The following is a 20,360-nucleotide window of genomic DNA, read 5'->3' on the forward strand; positions in this document are numbered from 1 at the left end:
CAAATGTCCAAAATGTACAAGTCTACAAAACTACACAAGGCTCTGCGGGCGCCCTCCAACTCGGCAACTCTCGCCACCGAACGGCGATCTCGGCGTCCCGAACCTCGAGCTCCCTCAAGAAGCGAGCCGTCTCCTCCCGAGATCGGGTCAACTCTCGCTCCGGCTCGCGGTCACCCCCAGAAACAAGACAACAAATTGGCTCGTGTCAATCGATTCAAGCAAAATTGGAAATCAAAAAAATCAAAATCAAAAGTCAAATAAGGTTCATACCTGACGACCTCAACCACCGACGAGTGCCTCGACGGCAGTAGCTCGTAGCCGGTTGGCCACCCTCCATAATGCCACGAACCGGGACGGTGCGACCTGCATTTTAAAAAGGAATTCTCAGCAAATTGAACAAATTCAATCAAATGTGTTCTTACACGAAAGTTATATAAGCAAGGGGCTCACCCTCCGAATCAGATGCTGCCAGTCATCTAAGCCAGCATCCGTCACAGCTACGTCAAAGTCACGCAGCTCGGAGATCGTCGTCCTCCCGGTCGCGTCAGTGTACTCAAGGGTCTCGGGATACACTGGGGGCTCGATACCCGCCGCCTCGACCTCCTGCAAAGACAAATAGCTCTCGTTAATCGATGATCTTTCGTCGTGAAATCAAATCAAGAAAAAGTAAAAGATACTCACCACTACCGGCCAGTACGCCAACCTCCCGTAAAGGAACGCCGAGTAGTCCTCGCCAGGGAGAAGAAGGTCGTCGCCACTAGCACCAGCCAAGTCCGCCTCCCTCTCAGCCTCAGAAGGCTCCCTAAACATCGTCCTGGGAGGATCGACGGGAACCGTCAACGCGTCCCGAGAGCACTGACGAGCCAACCGCTCGCCCAAGTACCACACAGGACCCATCGTCGTCCACAACAGCAGCCGGCTCGGGCTCCTAGGTCGAAGGACCTCAGCGACAAAAGGAGGCGCTCCTGCGTACTCCGCCCAAGGTCTAGGCACCCACTGCAACAAGATAAGGCAAAGATCATTCCTATGATCAATTAAAAGCAAAGTATAAGAAGAGTAAATGAATACAAATGGGATACTCACGCTGCTCAGCTGAAGAGCGTTGCACGTCCCGCCGGTAGACATTGTGAGAAGAACGCTTGCTCTTCGTCCGGCACATGACCCAATCCCTCACCACGGGATAGGCCCTCTCCAACGGCTCCGTCCTCTTGGGCGTGAGACCCGGAAAGTAGGAGTACACCCACGCCTGTAAAACAGAATAATCAATGACGATCTTTCGTGATTTGATAAAGAAAGGAATTTACTTTGGTCTAAAGGAAGGTCCATACCTCCAACAAGAGCTGTGTCCGACGGCGCCGGGGAGAAGTCCCTTCTCCATCAACTCCGGACGAACCATGGCCCTCATGAAGCGGATGAGGACCGCAAAACCAAAAGATGACCCGGTCCCGGCGCCTAGGGAACTCGGTCGAAAGGAAGGGAAGAAGCTTCGTCGATAGCCTCTCGTCCTTGTCTCCGAGGTAAATCGAAGACAGGAACCACCAAAGCCACGAGACGAGCCCTCCGCTCACCAGACAAGGAGGAGGAGCTGTCTCCCTCCCATCGATCGTCACCAGCGCCGGGGTCTTCCCAGCAAAGTAGTCTCGGACGTGGTCTTGGGTACCAAACCCAAGATCGCAACGACCTTCGGCGACAAGTTCCAGCCGATCAATCTCTCGCCTCGGCCGAATCCGCCCTCATAGCAGTCTCCGGCCACACCATCTCCTCGGTCCCCGCGGCGGACCGAAATCATGCCGTAATCCTCCGAGAGTGACTCCCACCTCACCGAAAGGCGGTGAAACGTGGAAGTCGTATCCTAGAATCGGTCCAAGAAAGCACGGACCAGGCTAAGGTTAGCCCGCAACTTCCTCTTCACGATACCCCTCCGACCGAACCGGAGGACCGAACGCTCCACGCTCGATCATGGCCCTCTCCTCCGCCGACAACCGCTCGTAGTGCTCCATCGCCGTCGTGTAACCCGAGAACGACCGATGTTCCCGGATTCCTATAATGATTTGAAACAAAGCTATCTTTAGTTTATTTGAAATTTGAAAAAAATTTGGACAAAAAGAATGAAAGAGGACAGGTAGTGAGTAATGAATTCTTATTTACTGGGCTCTTCACCGTCCGTAGGACGGGTGACCCTCTGCAGCCCACACGAGATGCCTACTCTCCCAGGTCTCGGCCCACGCAGGAGCTCCCCTCAGCTGACGATCCCCTCGCCCGATGTTGGCTCGTCTCGGGATCTCCTCCTCCTCGACGGCCTCCTCCTCGTGAAACTCAGCAGCCATCACCGCAGCGGTGAAGGCCTGCTCTAAAGCCTCCTCAACGAAATAGCGTCAATCTCCATGGGAGTCCTCCCGAAGTAGAAGCCTCATCACTGCGACATTAAAGTAAATTCAAAGCCGCGTCACATGACGACAAGCCTTGGTTAAGGAGTTTTCGAGCCTTCGAAGCCCTGAAAACACCCTTTCCTTGCCATCTTTGTCCACGTTACCACCAACCCGATCACTCATGTGATAAATTGGGTCAAGTCAAGTCCAATTCAAAGCCTAGTTCCGGGTTCGAGTCGAAAATTCGGCAGCATTTCGTTATAACGGCGATTATGCCCTAGAAAAGTGTCCTGGAGAAGTTGTCACAAACAAAAATTCCAAGATGGTAGAAAGTTTACCCATCATCCAAGGATCCCAAATATCAAGTTTCATCGCAAATGGGCAATCCTAAGGCTATTTTCGAAGCGATTTACGGTTCAGCTGTAAAACCGTCTCAAAATTCACTCAAGGGCTCAAAACTTGATGAAAATTCGAAGCAAACACATGGTTATGTTCCTAACATTGCCTACTATCCATTTCTAACGTCAATTTGACACGGCAAATCCATTTGGGAGAAAAGTCCCAAATTTTCGATCAAAAGGGTCGAAAACCCTAAATCTCGCGGCTCAAAATTCAACAAATGTAGATGATTAATGCAAGATTGGAACACATACCTCGATTAGTCATATTTAGTGCAAGCTTTTGGATCAAACCTTGGCGGAAATGGTGAAGATTTGAGAGAGAAATTGCAAGAATTGTGTTTCGAAATAATGAACACAATCCCTTCTGATTTCGCGCGTTTTTACGCAGAAAGCCAATTTGGGAAAAGACGCAGCAGCGCGCTGCGTCTCTTCCAAGAGACGCGAAAGGCGCTGCGTCTCTTCCAAGAGAGACGCTCTTTGCCGCACCTCTTCCTTGTGTTCCCTCCATACGGATTTTCAAAAATTCGTTATAAGTTCGTTATTTGTGGGCCCATCTTTGGTGCGCTCTTCCTTGATTTGTCATATTCTTTTGGTCCGTTTCGATGATTTTCTTTCGTGCCGGCCCGCATTTCATCGCCCACGGCGGATCGTTGCATATCAAAATCCATTTTATCCAGTAAGTGAAAAGATTTTTGCGTATTGCTCAAAATCCTTTTATCCAATAAGTGATAGTATTATTTTGCGATCGCTCACTCAAGATTTCTCCCATGACGATCAAGATGTTCCTAGTCGTCAATATATTCCCCAGCAAGAGTTCGCTTGAGACCGACGCAAGCAGATTCAACCTCAAGTTTTGCAGAGTTCGCTTGAGACCGACGCAGCAGATTCCCCCAGTTTCTACCGACGTCCTGCCGCTTTCAATATTTCTTGTTTCCCCGCGGAGCTCGACCAGGGTGCCGTTCTCCGTAAGTTCCCAAATCAAAGCCTTCATATCTTTTTAAACTTATCTTAATCTTTTAGATAACCCCTCTTCGATAACCCCTTTCAAAGTCCTTCGAGAGAGGTAGCCTTCAGAGATAGCCTTCAGAAGTGTTAAGAGATTCCTTCAGGTTCCCTGTGACCCCTAATGCCTTCAGACACCAAGTTATCTTCAGATTAAAGAGTTTTGCCGAAGCGCCTTCAGTCCCGTTTCACCCAGGGGTACCTCAGGTATGGTCTCTTCTTATGGCTGGCGAGCTTCCTTACGTTGTCTAATGGACTTTAAACGACCCTCCCCGATAGTCGACAGACTCTAAAATGTTCCCGACGACAGGTCCTTGGCTCAGACCCCTTGAGCCGCCTCGCGTCGCCATAGTCGTCAGGTTGTAATCTTCGATTGACCTGATGGCTATACTTTGACTTTCGCCTTGTCCAAGCCTCAGTCAAAGTGGGGGCTCTGTAGATACCTCATTTCTGCACCTCTCGCAAACCACCCGGTGATGATTGGGCCGCATGTGTGATTCGCGGAACGATTTGTGACAGTTCGTAAGATTATCGTCAAGTGATTGCTCAAATATTAATGTCGACCTCTTAGTTGTCATCTACGTATCGATCGATCGTTTTGGCAGTAATTAGAGTACATTCTGAGTCGGGTCAAAAACCGTCTCCATTTTTCGATAATGTTAAATCCGAGTCGGGAATATTCGGAATGTTCGGATATTTCTATTCCATATTTTATAAATTTTATCTTTTGGCAAATAATATCCCGTAATATTCATAAGATAATTGAATTATTTTCGTCCTACCATAACTCAAACGCGGAAATCTTTCTTCGGGGAGGAAACCTCTCGGGAATAGACGACGCAGTCCGCGCCTCTTCCAAGAGACGCAGTGGTCGCCGCGCCTTTTCCCAGTGCCCTTCTTTGCATGTTTCACGCATCTTTTTCATATCTTTCCGAGATTCACTTCCAAAGAGTCTCCGAAACCCTATTCCTTCACGTGATTAGTATAAATAGGAGCCTTCGTTCCTCATATTTCTCACGCGAGTGTCCGCCCTTCTCTTCTCCCTTTGCATTCTAGACTTTGTTCTTACTAATTGGCGCCTACGTGCTTGAACATTTGACCACGTAAGCTCGGATCCTTCCGGGTACCAGCCTCTTCATTGCATGACCGACCAATTTGACCAACTACACCAATAATCAATCAACTTAATCGTTTTCCTCTTACGAGGGCACTCTCTTTGCATTCGCGTCGAGCATCACTAATCGATATTTTTGGTCCTTCTCGTTTCGTCAACATGTAAGTCTGAGGGTGTATAATCCTTATTTGTTTATTGTATTTATTTTTATTGTATCACTCATGTAAGGTTTACGTCGAAAATACCTCACTAAAACCGATTTCTAAAACCGTCTTTAAAACCTTTTTTTTACGGATTTTCAGAAGACTGACAGTCGAGAAAAGACGCAGCAACTGCTGCGCCTCTTCGTGAGGCTGCCGCAGTTATTGCTTCTTTTCTTCTTCTTCGTCCTCTGTAATTCGTCTTTCTTATTTGTTTCCGTATGTTTCTCTTTAATTCTTTCACATGATAGTTTAATAATCACATGTATTTTATTCATTCATCATTAACATGTCTTAATCATCATAAATCCGACTTAAATCCTAAGTAATCTAATATTTGCGGGTTTTCGTCATTAAATTCAAACCCGGATTTTAGAGATTCAATTTAATCATCTTGAGTTTCTGGGATTCATCTTTGATATAGTTTAATCTGTTTGCTCGCATGTTCGTCACATATTCGTTGTATATCCGTCGTATTTAGCCTAATTGATTTATTTCAACAGAGGACTCATTAATATTTTCATCATAATTTCATGTAAATAATCCGTTTCCGGTTCATCCCGTCCATGTTTATCGCTTTTATGACCATCATTCACATGTAATTAACCTATTAATCACATCCATCCGAGTAAATATTTTAATCCATCATTAAATTCATCAATTCAAATTAACGATTTGCAGTTCCGGCTTCACAGCCAGAACTCACCCTTGGAACAGACGCAAGAAAGAATCGCTGCGCCTCTTCCGAGGGCGCGATCCTGCGCTTTGTTCAGATGATTTGTCCCTGAACTCTGTTTCTGCCTTGACCTAGTTTAATTAGCTTACATATCAACTAACTAATATCCGTATTATCACTTCTGTTCTGTTCGTAATTCCTTCTTTTTTCCTTTTTCCCAAATTATCCGTTTTAAAGGTATTTTCGACATAAATCGCCTATTCCGTTGTAATTAATGTAATTTCCATTTTTTTTGTAATTTATTGTATTCCTTTTATTGTTTGTATGGTTTTCACATGTAAATCAACATTAAATCCAACTTCGACCCAATTGTTTGCTAATTATGTGTCAACCGACTTAGTATTAATTCTCACATGTTAGGATTAATCCTTGGATGTTGCATTGCATGCATATAGCCGACGATATATCGAGTACGAATAACTTCCCTAATCATTAGTAGAGGCCGTTATCGAGGCGGGCGGGATTAGGTGTTTGATCAAAAGAGCTTCCTAATACGTACCCTCACCCCTTACTCCAGATCTCCGTGAGCACCCGTGTTCATTGGCATCCACGAGAGTCATTCTAGGCATAGAATGCTAAGGGTAACGATTGCTTAGTGTTCATGTCACTACTTTGTGTCTTGACATGACACGAGGTATTCGAACGGTTCCAATTTCCCATAAAAATTGGTGGCGACTCCATACAAAATGCAAACGCTTGTTTTTTCGACCTTCACCAAGCGCCCCCGTGGGCGGCCCGCTGTCCACACTAACCCGAGTTACCTTAAGGTATGGGGGTGTTTGGCTAAAGTGGGTTTACCAGACTTTAGGAGACCTACCGTTGGACCAAAGACCTATGATTGTGTTTTTATAGGTTATGCTCAAAATAGTTCTGCTTATAGATTCATGTCTTTAAGTGATCGTTCTATATCTGAAGCTAGAGATTCTGTGTTTTTTGAGCATGTTTTTCCATTACAGAAGAATGTTGATTCACCTCCTACTTTACCTGTTACATCTATTGATATCTCTTCACATGCTAGTAGTAGCACTTCTATTGATCATGTTGTTGAACCTAGAAGGACTAAGAGACCTAGATGTCCAAAGAACTTTGGAGCCGATTTTGTTTCAACTTTGCTGTCTGAACATGGATACACTGTTTGTGCTAGTGATGAATTTGTTTCAGCTTTTTTAATAGAAAATGACCCAAAAACGTATAGTGAGGCAATGAAATCCATTGATGCTAATTTTTGGAAAGATGCTATTAAAAGCGAACTTGACTCTATTGTGTCAAATCAGACTTGGGAGTTGACTGATTTACCTAAAGGTAGTAAACCCATTACGAGTAAATGGATCTTTAAAAAGAAACTGAGACCTGACGGTATAATAGAAAGGTTCAAGGCTAGACTTGTGGTTAGAGGGTTTACACAAAAGAAAGATATTGATTATTTTGATACTTATTCACCTGTGACTAAAATATCGACTATTAGAACTCTTGTCGCCTTAGCTGTTATTCATAACCTTTTTATACATCAGATGGAAGTCAAAACTGCCTTTTTGAATGGAGAGCTAAGGGAAGAGATTTATATGTCGCAACCTGAAGGGTTTGTGGTAAAGGGTCAAGAGAATAAGGTGTGTAAACTGAATAAATCACTATATGGTCTGAAACAAGCACCTAAACAGTGGTATGAGAAATTTAACAACACTTTGGTAAGTAATGGCTATATGGTTAACCATTCTGATTCATGTGTCTATTCAAAAATAGTAGAATCTGATTGTGTGCTTATATGCCTTTATGTTGATGACATGCTAATACTTGGTAATAATTTGGAGGTAATAATTAAAACCAAAGAATTTTTGTCATCACAATTTGAGATGAAGGACTTAGGAGAAGCTGATGTAATCCTATGAGTTAAGGTTATTCGAAACTCTAATGGAATTTCTTTAAGTCAATCTCACTATGTGGAAAAAGTGTTGAAAAAGTTTAACTGCTTTGATGATATGCCTTCTAGGACACCCTACGATACTAGTATACATTTATGTAAAAACTTGGGTAAGAGTGTATCCCAAGAAGAGTATGCTAAAATCCTAGGTAGTGTGATGTTTCTTATGAACTGTACTCGACCAGATATTGCATATGCAGTTAGTAGACTGAGTCGTTATACCCATAACCCTAGCAATGAACACTGGAATGCTCTCTGTCGTTTACTAAAATACCTAAAAGGAACAGTTGACCTTTGCTTGCATTATAGTAAATTTCCTGCTGTGTTAGAAGGATATTGTGATGCAAATTGGGTTTCAGGTAACGATGAGATATGTTCCACTAGTGGTTATGTCTTCATCATGGGTGGAGGTGCTATATCGTGGAAGTCTACCAAACAGACTTGTATTGCACGCTCTACCATGGAGTCGGAGTTCATAGCTCTTGAGTTGGCAGGACAAGAGGCTGATTGGTTGAAAAACCTATTAGCAGATGTACCAGTGTGGGGAGGTCGGCAAACACCGGTCTCCTTACATTGTGACTCACAAGCAGCTATTGGTGCTGCTAAGAATAGTGTCTATAATGCGAAGAAACGACACATTCGAATCAGGCACGCTGCAGTTAGACAACTCCTTGAAGGTAATCTGGTTGATCCCTTTACTAAAGGATTGACTATGTGAAGTCCGAAAGTAATCTGGTTGATCCCTTTACTAAAGGATTGACTAGGAGACTAGTCGTTGAAACGTCGAGGGGAATGGGGCTTAAGTCCCTAAGTCAAGAGTGACTAGGCCTAAAGTTTCTATTCCTATGGCGTTATTTGATTCATAGCCTTAAATGGTGGTGCTTTTGAGATGCACTTGATGAATCAGACACAAGGTTGGACATATGTCCTTAATGGCTCATGCTAGAAGTGCTATTGAGAAGCACTTGAGCCACCTACATAGGTGTGATGATCCTAAGACTATGAGAAGTCTTGTGAACACATCTATTAGCACCAAGGTAAACACATAGCTCTAAAAGAGCTCGTTGCACTTTGATATCGCGGGACGATCTTATTTTGAAGGTATGATATGTGTTGTGGGGGGTATCGACCGAAGCTCAGCTAGGAATTCAAATCGCAAGATATTCTCTCGCTGTAAGTAAGTTGTTTCCTCACTTCACTAAAGTGTCAATTCAAATCGAAAGATATTGATACCTAAGTATCCAATCCTTCCTTTACCCAGGAATTCTTCTTCTTTGCCTCTGGCGCCCCTAGTGGGGGATTGTTGGAAATAGGGGCTTTGTTTGGAAGTTCTATTTTCCAATTGTCCCACATTGGTGAGGAAAAGAGTGTTTCACATGTTTATATATGACCACACTCCTTACCATATCACTAGTGGGTCATGGGAGGCTTTTGTGGAAGCTTTGCGAGGTGCTTAATTCAGCTCGCACACGCGCGCACGCGCGTGCCCGTGCCCGAGCCCGGCCCGGATTCGTGATTTGGGATTCGGCAATCGCCTGCGGCGGGCTGTGCCTATCTTTTTGGGCCGGAGCCGAGTTATGAATTGGGCTGTTTTTTTTTTTGTTGTTAGCTGTGTTGAATAAGTCAGTCAACCTGACTGTTAGTGGGGAGAGTCTTTCTCCCACTAACTCGGATTTGAGGCACAGTTTCAGGAGTCGGTTTTGGCTCTGAATCGCTATCTGTTTTGCTATAAATTCGAGTCTTCGAGCCTCTAAAAAACACAACAATCATACACTCTTCTCCGTTCTCTCTTCTCTTCTTCTCTCAATATTTTCGGGTAAAGATAAAATCGTTCCGGCTTCTCCGATCTCGAGTGGGCGTTTACGGAAGGCGGATGATAGTTGATGTGATGATGATGTCATTCTTCTTTGTGGTTGTGAAAGCTAAACGGTGGGTAATGTTGAATGGGTCTTGAATCGGGCGCTTCCGGACATCTCGGTCTTGACAAGGGTTTATTTGCTGAGTTCGAGGAAGTAGCTGATGGGGAATGTGTCTACATGGGTAACTCTTCATCTGCAATGATCACAGGCAAAGGCAAGATCTTTCTCAAGCGTTTCTGGAAGGCAGATGATAGTTGGATTCCCAAGATCTTATTATAATATAAACCGATATTGAAACTCCAACCATCAGTTTAAAACTTTTGATTAAATTGTTTTCTTTCCCGGATAACCAAGGCAAATTTAGATCGAACATCAATGAAGTAATCAAAGTTGCATAAACCCATACAAATTTGGAGCAAATTGATATTAATTCCTATATATATTTTTTTTTTTTATATTTTATCCATTTTCAAGGAGGATGGTACCAAATTTCAGTACTACCGCACTTCACGTAAATAAGTTAATTTAGCAAGGATAGCGATAGGGCGCCGCCATAATTAAAGACAAATAAAAATAAAAAAATAATATATTAGTTTTCGTTCTTGCGCCAAAATTTTAAGAGTAGATGCGTAATTTTATATGTTTCAATTAAAATTAATTTACCATACTAAATTTTATCAAAATTTTAACATCAAAACAATTTATTTAGCCTAATTTATACGGGTACTAAATTCATCGGTCATTACATTTCTTCATCGTTGTATTGTGTTCATCATCTACTTTTACATCTCCCGAAAGACGAGTCAAAGTAGAATGGACACAAGCTTGAACTTAACAAATCAATTTACACAAATCTTTGCCAGTGTGGTTCGTTGTTTATTATCTTATCAATTCCCTACCATGCATGTAACCATGTTGCCTTCTTCACAAAACAACCGTGACTTCATCACATCACCATGGCCATGGCTGAAACCGCAATTGCCACCACCAAGGTCACCCGCACAAGAACTCTGTCTAGAAACGTGGCACTACTAAATACTCTGTCTAGAAACGTATAGCACCCCCAAACTAAAGCTCTGTGTACTATCATTTCCATACTAGCTAGCAACATGCCTAGGTGTTCCTTGAACAAACGTGTTGGTTGTTGTAACTTCCGAATATCTCCACAAAAATGGGCAAAAAGTTAGGAAAATTCAACTGATTGGTTTTACTATTAATTATGATTATAGTTATAAAAGGTTAAGTTCCTAAATTACCCTTTATTATTAATTAGTTTGAAATTTTAATTTTAGTGGAGGGAAATGAAAATAGCTATGTAACTTACGATAATACCCCCGGTGACGTCCAATTTGAGTACCACCCGGTGGCGCCATCTCATTTTCCATTTAGCAATCACCAAATTTGCTTCGGCCTCAAAAACCCCTTTGTTTGTTTGCAATTATCTGTTTGTAATTGCGATTGTCAACCTTAAACTAACTATTTTGAGTTAGATCAAGGAATGTTTCGTTGTTGACTTTGGTATTTGTTGATGTGCACTCCAACAATCTATTCGAAAACACCTCTTGACAAGCGTGTGCCCTTTATTCTGCCTGTCTACCTCAATGACTCCAACAAATTGCGAGCTGAGGTGGGTTGGGGGTGTCAGACTTCGGATGTACGCAGCTTTACCCTCGTGTTAGCAACACAAAAAGACTGTATCTGAATAACCTAAGATGAAATTAAAATTGCTTCGAGAATTACATCGAAGGACTGATATTTCACAAGAGAAAGAAACTCAACCACTTTACTGAGTCATTTGCATTATTCCACCTATCCTTCTGTATATGCCTTCCATAATACTACTACTTGTTGGTCTATCGGAAGCAACTGTGACAAAATATAACAATAACAGGAATTGAATCCTTGTCTGTCATGACTTTACCAACTAAGTTAACTATCGACAAAATGATTCATCCGATGCTTATGATTTATGACCTTTGGGTTATTCGAATGTCAAACGTATGTTCGTTCTTGAGGGTTCATTAGCCGGCCATAATAATAATATTAATAATCTGAAATTCTAATTACTGGTTCGTGCATTCCATATATCTGATCTAAACTACGTGATTGTCCACTACTACACATAATTATCATAGCAGCAAGTAATAATACATTATTGTAATAAACAAATTAAACTCAAACATGTATATATATCGACACAAATCGACTCAAAATTATAACAAAAATCGAAAAAACAAAGAAAAACAAAAGAAAAAAAAATTAAAAATGAGGAGTGTAGCAAGTTTTGCATTAGTTGCTGGGTTAATCTTGGCAATGGGTCAAGTCGGAGTGTTTGGGTGGTTAGATCCGAGTGAGTTGACTAATAAGCTACCCATATCGGGGTTGCAAGTCGGGTATTACCGCGGGAAGTGCCCCGATAAGAGTATCGACATTCAGGGGTTTATTGAACACATTGTCACGGAACATTACTATAGCGATAAAACTACACTTCCTGCTTTCCTCCGAATGCAATTCCATGACTGTTTTGTTAATGTAAGCATCCTTATTTGTTGTCTATATTTTGTTTTCTTTGTTATAACATAAACTCTTCAGTCGACAATCAATATATAAGAACGTGTACATCCGACCCTAAAAACAGAATCCGTACTAATTTAGTAATGTGACTTTGAAAGGGATGTGATGCATCGATCCTGATATATGGAAGTGCAACCGAGAGAGTCCATGCTGCTAACGCCGGAGTAAGGGAATACGATTTCCTCGATGATTTGAAGGCTAAAGTCGAAAGCATATGCCCTGACACCGTCTCTTGCGCTGATCTTATCGCTATTGCTACAACTACTGTGCTGAAGCTGGTAATGCTCATTTAAATTCACGTCTCTCTCTCTCTCTTTTTTTTTTCATAATTTAAGTTTGTTTCAGGTTTAATCTCGTAAGTATTGTTGGGTTTGTGCCTTGATTCTGTCTCTCTTAGACCTTATTAGGTCATGTTGTATTAGGTCTTAGAGAGTATTATATAAACTCTTTAAGTCTCTCCCTAGCAGTCATGCTTATTATACCGTCTGAATCTGTAATTGAAAACTCCACGCATATCAATAAAACTCTCTCCATTCTGCCATGTGGACGTAGCTAACATACCGTTAGTGAACCACGTAAATTTGTGCGTTGCTTTCTTTATTGTTTTTATTTATCTTTCTTGTTACTGTTATAACAAGTATAATATTTACAGGGAGGAGGGCCGAATTACCCCGTACAAACAGGGCGAAAGGACGGAAGTAGATCAAATGCGGGAGATGTGAAACTTCCAAGACCGTCTGTAAACGTGCAACAAAGTTTTGAATTCTTCAAGGCGAAAGGGTTTTCTTTGGAGGAAATGGTTGCGCTTATAGGTATGTATATATCGGTTCAACCACCCGACTAGTTAAGATAGCTGAAATCTACGCGTGTTATATTTAACATTACACGAAATGTGCAGGTTGTCACACAGTCGGGATTGCACATTGCGGAACATTCCAAAACCGTCTCTATCCCGGTAATACTGAATATGACCCTGACATGGATGGGAGCCTACGATGGCAGTTGAGTGAAAAATGTCCTCAATACGAAACATCAACTCAAGCGGTTTTACTCGACCAAGGTAGTGGAGGGTACTCAAATTATTACAGTGACGACAAATTCGACGTCTCTTTCTTCCATCAAATATTACAGCAAAGAGGAGTCCTCACAATCGACCAAGCCCTAGCTCGTGATCCTAGTACAGCAAACACGGTGCGTAGCTTCGCAGGTAGCCAAGGCTTGTTTAATGCTATATTGGCACAAGCTATGGTGAAATTGCAAGCTGTTGATGTCAAAACTGGACTTGATGGAAACATCAGGAAGGTCTGCAGTAAATTCAATTAACGAGATCACCCGACCGTGCTGGTTATGGACTACTCCCTCTATTTCGGTCCATAACCTTAGAATCATCTCGTAAAGTCAAATGAAAATTATTGACTGCGACGGAGGGAACACTATCTTTTGTATTGTTTTCGTGTGCTTCGATATTTCTTGATTTTTCATATTTTTTGTTGTTACCAATCTGTTATTGACGGTTTCAAACGACGATTCATGTTTTCATGGAATGAGTATATCATTAAATTATTTCAAGTCTCGGAGTAACTTTTTGGATTTAATTTGAGTAATATTGAATCAATGCAACTATTTGCTAATACGTCAATATACATCATCGTAATCCGTAGACGAGTCAATAGCTAACTCTCTCCGTCTCACGGTCTCAGTTAATAGTTTACACATCATCGCCTATTTGAATTAGGATTTAAGGGTTATTGAGCTCTCTAATACCATGTTAATTCATATTAGTTTTGTTGATGGTTGAGTCCTTAAAGTTTTTACCGTCTATTTCGTTACTTTTATGTTTGCAAACGAGCTAAATGAGTGGGTGTTTGGTTGAGGCAGTTGGAATGGAATGGAATGGATTTAATCTATTCTAGTGTTTGTTTGAGCTATTTTGGAATGGAGTTCTAAATCCATTCCAACCCCCTCTAATCTCATACCCAACCTTTAACCCAAGATTCTAACTCAATTCCATAATGTTTAACATTTCATTCCATTCTCCAAGTTCAACCAAACAATATAAACCAAGTATGGGATTTAGAATCCATACCACAATACTATGAGATTCCAATTCATTTCATTCCTTCCCTTCGAACCAAACGCCTCCTAAGTAGCGGCTTTGTCTTAAAACAGGGGAAAAAAATACAATTGATGACGTTGGCCATTGGCATTAAATAGTTTGAAATAAACCCAAAACTCAAATTAACTAGTTTTTAACTCGTGCAAAATTGTACGGGTATATTTTTAAAAAGTTGTCATAAATAATTAACATTTAAAAAATATTAACCAAAATATATGAATATTTTATACTCTATTTCTTTTATAATGATAATAACTTAAAACACTGCAAAAATTCAATGTTAAAAACATAATATAAAGTATATTAAATGCAATGTATATAAAACAATATGCCTGTCATATAGAAAAATTATATCTGACTGAATATATTTATGAGATAATAGCTTATTTTTTATTTTTTAAAAATGAAATTTTAGTATGTTGTTCTTTAATTTATTACTATATTTCCGATTAATTCATACTTAAATTTGGACTGAATTTTTAACCGTTTGTGTAACTTTATTGGTACAATTTTGGACTTAATTATTTACGTTTTAAATTATTCATTATTCGGTATTATTCACTAATATTTACGTGCAAAAAACATAAACGTAAATATTTACGTCTAAAACTTAAACATAGCAGTTTTTCAGGAATTAATTCCAATTTTTGTTTGTGTGAGTCCCACATTTATTAAAAAAAATAATATGTATGTGATGACGTGGCTTAAGGAGAATGCTTAAATTTGGTTTAATTTTATATAGATAAGGTTGCTCAAATAACCTCATATAACCAAAAAATTCCCGTTAAGGTCCAATCAATAAAGTTTTTATGATTCTATACCTGAATAAGGATAACTAATTTTATTTTGTTTTTTGCGAAAAAAAAATTTTTTTTTGAGAAAAATGTGAAAAAACTTTTTAATTTCTCTTTATGAAGTTTTTTTCCAACAACAACAAGATTACCTCAGTGCCTTAATGATGGGTCCTTTAAAGTGCGGTATAGAAGGTCAGATATGTACGCAATATTACCCATATATTAGCAATAATAAGTGATTGTTTCTATGACCCAGAATGAAAATTACGTCGAACACTATATCGAATGAATGCAAGGATCCTTTAATGTGTTTTAGTAGCTTACTAGCTTACATCGTCAAATCTCTTTTGATTATAGATATATTACTTTTATGCCCTTAAGATTGATATTTTTTTTTTTGTGCAAAGAGAAATGTACGCAATATTACCCATATATTAGCAATACTAAATGATTGTTTCTATGACCCAGAATGAAAATTACGAACACTATATCGAATGAATGCAAGGATCCTTTAATGTGTTTTTTAGTAGCTTACTAGCTTACATCGTCAAATCTCTTTTGATTATAGATATATTACTTTTATGCCCTTAAGATTGATATTTTTTTTGTGCAAAGAGAGTCCTGGGTAATTTTCATTCATGCTGTTGGGATTTAACAGAGGTCATAAGTATCACCTCTCATGAGTCATGACTTTACCAACCAAGGTCATCGACACATGCTCTTAAAACGGTTATTGCACAAGTTTCTTTAACATTTTTACACTTTTTACTAAAATTATAATAAATGTCGTATGAAATAATCTATTTAGCCGAAGTAATTAAGTATATTTTTATTCCGCAACTTCGACCTTCGAATGTGGAGGTTTTTAACAGTTGGCTCCCTCCACCTCATGGTTGGATTTTGCTTAATACCGACGGGGCTTTAAAAGGAAATCCTAGCAGGTGGTGGCGGGATTTTCCGAGATAAAACGAGTAATTTCGTTAATGCTTTCTACTTCTCCTGTGGGATATGTTCCTCAATGAAAGCTGAGTTATTAGCTCTCCTTGCATGGCTGGAAAGAGCTAAGTCACTAAAGATACGGAGGCTTATTATTTATATGGATAATTCCCCTTGTGTTAACAGGGTTAAAGAGGAGCAACTGTTGAGCAATAGTCTGAAGTTTATCGTCAAAAGATGTCAAGACTTGATCAAGGAGGAGCACTGAACGGTTAAGCTCAAACATACTTATAGAGAAGCAAATAAAGTGGCGGATTTGTTAGCAAATTTGGGAGTAGATGCTAGTATTAGGGAGGACATATTTGGGCCGGGATTGCTACTCCCCGTATAATAGCAAACAATTAACTTTTCTTTTGGGGCCTAGCCCCTCATTCGTACCAAAAAAAAAAAAAAAAAAAAAAAAAAAAAAAAAAAGTTCTACTATAAGGAAATAATAATATCTTTGAATAATAAAATGTTGTCAACGCGCTCCTTACAAGTCTCAACTCACAAGCATGCATTGTATACGGACTATCATTTGATTGGGCATGCCGGCTAAGATAGTATACATCATTAATTCCAGCAGATTGAAATAGTGTTTTTTTTTTCCGGACAAACAAGCAGTAAGTGTATTATATATCCGATGTACTACCATCAGTTTTATAGTTTTTGAACACTATAATAAAGTTTTTGAGTTTTATTTTAAAAATTATGAGTTTTACTATAAAGTTCTTGAGTTTATTCACTAAAACATTCAGCTCAAAAAATTACAATAAAACTCAAAAATATTGCATACAAACTTAGTTAAATTTGAGTTTTGATGAAAAAAAAATTAAAATCTAACTTATAAACTTTAATAAGCTCAGAAATAAAACACATATGCTCAAAAACAAATAAAGTTTGAGGTAACAAACTCTGAAAAAACACGCATATGCTCAAAAATAAGTAAAATCTGAGGTAATACATCTGATATATGTTTCTTTTTCTCGACAAATAAGTCATAAGAGCGTTACAATGGATTCAAAACTAGTGCGTAGTTTATACTCCCTCTATTTCGTTTATATTGTCAATAATAGTACAATATTGTCCGCTTTGAGTCAAGTCATCAGGAATTTACTCTAATTGGCTCCTTCCCAAAAGTGTCGTATTATTTTATTCTGTTGACACTTATAAAGATATCTTTCACCTCACTATTGATGTAGAACATGAGTTTTAACAGTATCGAAATACACCAAATTAAGGTCTTCGATATTACCCTAATGTCATTATCATTCAAAATTGAAAAACATACAATAAGATTGTGGTATGTCGTATGCCAACCTTATATTCTCCCTTAGATGACTTAGGGTCCGTTTGGATTGAAGGAATTGGAGAGAAGGGGAGGGGAGGGAAAGGGAGGGATTTAATTTTCTTTGTTTGGATAAAAAATATGGGAGAAAGGAAATGGAAGGGGAGAGAAATGAGAGGACTTATTTTCCCTCCTATAGAACAAACTATAATCTTTCCAAGGGTGGCAAGATTTGGAAAGAAAACATTATTTGGACTCTAATTATACCACCAACATCCTTCAATCCTCCATCCATTCTTCATCTCCCTCCTTCCTCCCCTTCCATTTCCCTTTATAATTTTTGTTATCCAAACACCCACCTCTGATTTGCCCTCCCCTTCTCTCCCCTCCCTTCACCTCCCCTCACTCCCCCTCCCCTCCCCTTCCCTCCTAAAATTGTATCCAAACGGACCCTTAGTTTGATATTGTGGTATGTCGTATGCCAACCGGACTAACTGGTACGTGCATGCCACTTTGTACGTGCTCGGCTACTACTACTTACTTGTGCGTACATAGAACTATAGAACTAATAATTAACTTACGTTCAAGACTACTTAAATTAATACAACTTGAAATAATATTGTGACAAATTCATCCAAATTAAACTCATCTACTCACATATGTATATGTATATATATATGTATTGACATTAACTCAAAATGTACACAATTTAAAGTTAAAAACCAAAAAAAATAAAAATTAAAAATGGGGGTCTCATATTTTGGTTCTAGTTTAGCTACTGTTGTACTAGTTCTTGGACTAGTCATGGCAATGGGTCGGGTTGGAGAGTCTGTTCCATATGGTCAGGCTAAAAAGAACCCTACGGGGTTGCAGGTCGGTTTTTATAAAGGTCGTTGCCCTAATACGACTCTTGATATTCAAGCATTTATAGAAGCCGAAGTTGCAAGTCATTTCCGAAGTGACGCCACTGTCCTACCCGCTTTCCTCCGGCTCCAATTTCATGACTGCTTTGTTAAGGTGACCATATTCTTTTTTGTCTGTTTTTTTTCTGGTGTCAAATGAGTCACATGGGCAGCACTATATCCGAGGTGGGGGATACAAATCTGGGACCTTTGGTCCACTATACCTCCTTGTTAACCACCAGACTAAGTACATATGCGAGGCCTGGCACTTATCAATCGATTCATTCCTATTCCTACTAACATATAACCATGTAATTTGTCGAAGATGATTTAGCCTAGTGCAATATTGATTTTGTTCAATTCTTTGTACTAATAATGTAACATTATGACTTGAAAAGGGATGTGATGCATCGATCCTAATCGAAGGAACTACAACCGAGAAAGTCGCTAGTGCTAACAATGGTGTTAGGGAATACGACTTCATTGATGCTTTGAAGGTTAAAGTCGAAGCCAAATGCCCTGGCATTGTTTCTTGCGCAGACATCATTGCTATTGCTACAAAAGTTGTTCTAAAGCTGGTAACAAACTCCACATTACATAGAATTTTCAAACCATTTCATCTAAAGTTGTTCTAATTTTGAACTATTTATACAGGGAGGCGGGCCAGATTACGGTGTGCAAACCGGGAGACGGGATGGAACTGTGTCAGATGCTAATGATGTGAACCTTCCAAGCCCTTCTTTAGATGTTCCCCAAAGCTTTGAATTTTTCAAGGCTAAAAATTTTACTTTGGATGAAATGGTTACTCTTCTAGGTAATTAACCTCATTTACCCATTTTTCGATTTCTATATATCGACATTGGTCCTTATTTAAAGTCACACAGTCCAACTTAGCAGGGCTGTCTCATAGCATATTCACAAGGTTCTCAGAACCAGCTCCCAAACTCAATCAATTGTTTTCACTTGCTAGCTGAATCTCAAGAACGTACAAAAACTAAGGTTTCCTATAACATGGGCCTCATATTGTCTTTTAGAACCGAATCTCTCAAATCCAATTAACGGGCCTGGACCTTAGTTACTCGTTAAGCTACCCCACATTTGCCACATTTATTATAACACATTGCATGACATGTATGTAGGTTGTCACACAGTCGGAATTGCACATTGTCGACATTTCAGAACCCGACTCTACAATGACAGTAGCGATTACGACGCTAACATGGATGAGAGCCTAAGGCAAAACTTGATACAACTCTGCCCTCAGGACAGAACAGTTGACAATGAGGTTTTTCTAGACCAAAGTGGAGGCATAGACAAGTTTGATAGTTCTTACTACAACCAGCTTGCATTGAAGAGAGGACTTCTCCCAGTCGATCAAGCTCTAACTCGCGATCCTAGCACAAATGCGACTGTCAACAGCTTTGTCGCTAATCCGGCATCATTTAACTCGAAATTGGCACTAGTTATGGTGAAATTGCAGGCTGTTGAAGTTTTAACTGGTGATAAAGGAAATATCAGAAAAGTTTGCAGTAAATTCAACTGAAATATCCACTTTCTGCAATCTACAATCTACATAGTCTGTGTTACCCTTGTGTTTCTCTTTTCCACTTTTTTAATTTTTCATTAGTTATTAATGACTCTGTTAAACAACGGTATACGTGTTAGCCGATCCCAGCTCATTTACAGAATGAGATTTTGTTTTAAGATGTCGTCGTTGTCGTCATTTGTATTTTCCTTGAGTTTTGATTTATGATTCAAAAAATCACAATTAGACTTAATAGTGATGACAAATTCTTGCAAATGTCGACCGTCTTAATTTGTAAAGTCATGAGAGGTGTTACTCATGACTTTGGTTCGAATCCCGTTAGCATTGAAATCTCCCTTATTGCTCTCTCTAAATAAATAAATAAAAAAAAAAAAAAATCTTGAAAAGACGTTGTCTTATACTACTCATATCATAAGGTACACTCCTTACAATCGTTCGTGATGAGTGTGATAAAGTATACACCAATTATTGTTTAAGATTGTCGTAACTTATGATGACTCGGACAATCGATCAAAATAGAGATATAAATAAAAAGAGGTTATGACAGGTCGTAAGTTGATTCCCGT

At 39.7% G+C, this 20,360-nt stretch overlaps 2 protein-coding genes across 2 annotated transcripts; both read left to right on the forward strand.

Moving 5' to 3' along the window:
• The first annotated feature begins 11,864 nt into the window (after positions 1-11,864).
• LOC141616846 (peroxidase 57-like) lies at positions 11,865-13,496 on the forward strand. Its single transcript, XM_074434006.1, has 4 exons — positions 11,865-12,131; positions 12,272-12,451; positions 12,826-12,985; positions 13,072-13,496. The coding sequence occupies exons 1-4, from the start codon at positions 11,865-11,867 to the stop codon at positions 13,494-13,496; spliced, it is 1,032 nt and encodes a 343-aa protein (XP_074290107.1).
• A 4,452-nt stretch (positions 13,497-17,948) lies between these two features.
• Positions 17,949-19,898, forward strand: LOC141621204 (cationic peroxidase 2-like). The gene is made up of 4 exons (XM_074437866.1): positions 17,949-18,363; positions 18,647-18,826; positions 18,903-19,062; positions 19,388-19,898. The coding sequence occupies exons 1-4, from the start codon at positions 18,091-18,093 to the stop codon at positions 19,789-19,791; spliced, it is 1,017 nt and encodes a 338-aa protein (XP_074293967.1). The 5' UTR covers positions 17,949-18,090; the 3' UTR covers positions 19,792-19,898.
• Positions 19,899-20,360: the final 462 nt, after the last annotated feature.

This window comes from Silene latifolia, chromosome X, assembly GCF_048544455.1.
Source record: "Silene latifolia isolate original U9 population chromosome X, ASM4854445v1, whole genome shotgun sequence".
In the NCBI taxonomy this organism is placed as follows: Eukaryota; Viridiplantae; Streptophyta; class Magnoliopsida; order Caryophyllales; family Caryophyllaceae; genus Silene; species Silene latifolia.

What these genes read in the sequence shown, in the direction of transcription:
- LOC141616846 (XM_074434006.1), top strand. Translation starts at nt 11,865, where the DNA reads ATGAGGAGTGTAGCAAGTTTTGCATTAGTTGCTGGGTTAATCTTGGCA. An exon ending in TCCATGACTGTTTTGTTAAT is followed by an intron (nt 12,132 to 12,271) that starts GTAAGCATCCTT and finishes TGACTTTGAAAG; the next exon opens with GGATGTGATGCATCGATCCT. An exon ending in CAACTACTGTGCTGAAGCTG is followed by an intron (nt 12,452 to 12,825) that starts GTAATGCTCATT and finishes TAATATTTACAG; the next exon opens with GGAGGAGGGCCGAATTACCC.
- LOC141621204 (XM_074437866.1), top strand. Translation starts at nt 18,091, where the DNA reads ATGGGGGTCTCATATTTTGGTTCTAGTTTAGCTACTGTTGTACTAGTT. An exon ending in CAAAAGTTGTTCTAAAGCTG is followed by an intron (nt 18,827 to 18,902) that starts GTAACAAACTCC and finishes CTATTTATACAG; the next exon opens with GGAGGCGGGCCAGATTACGG. An exon ending in TGAAATGGTTACTCTTCTAG is followed by an intron (nt 19,063 to 19,387) that starts GTAATTAACCTC and finishes ACATGTATGTAG; the next exon opens with GTTGTCACACAGTCGGAATT.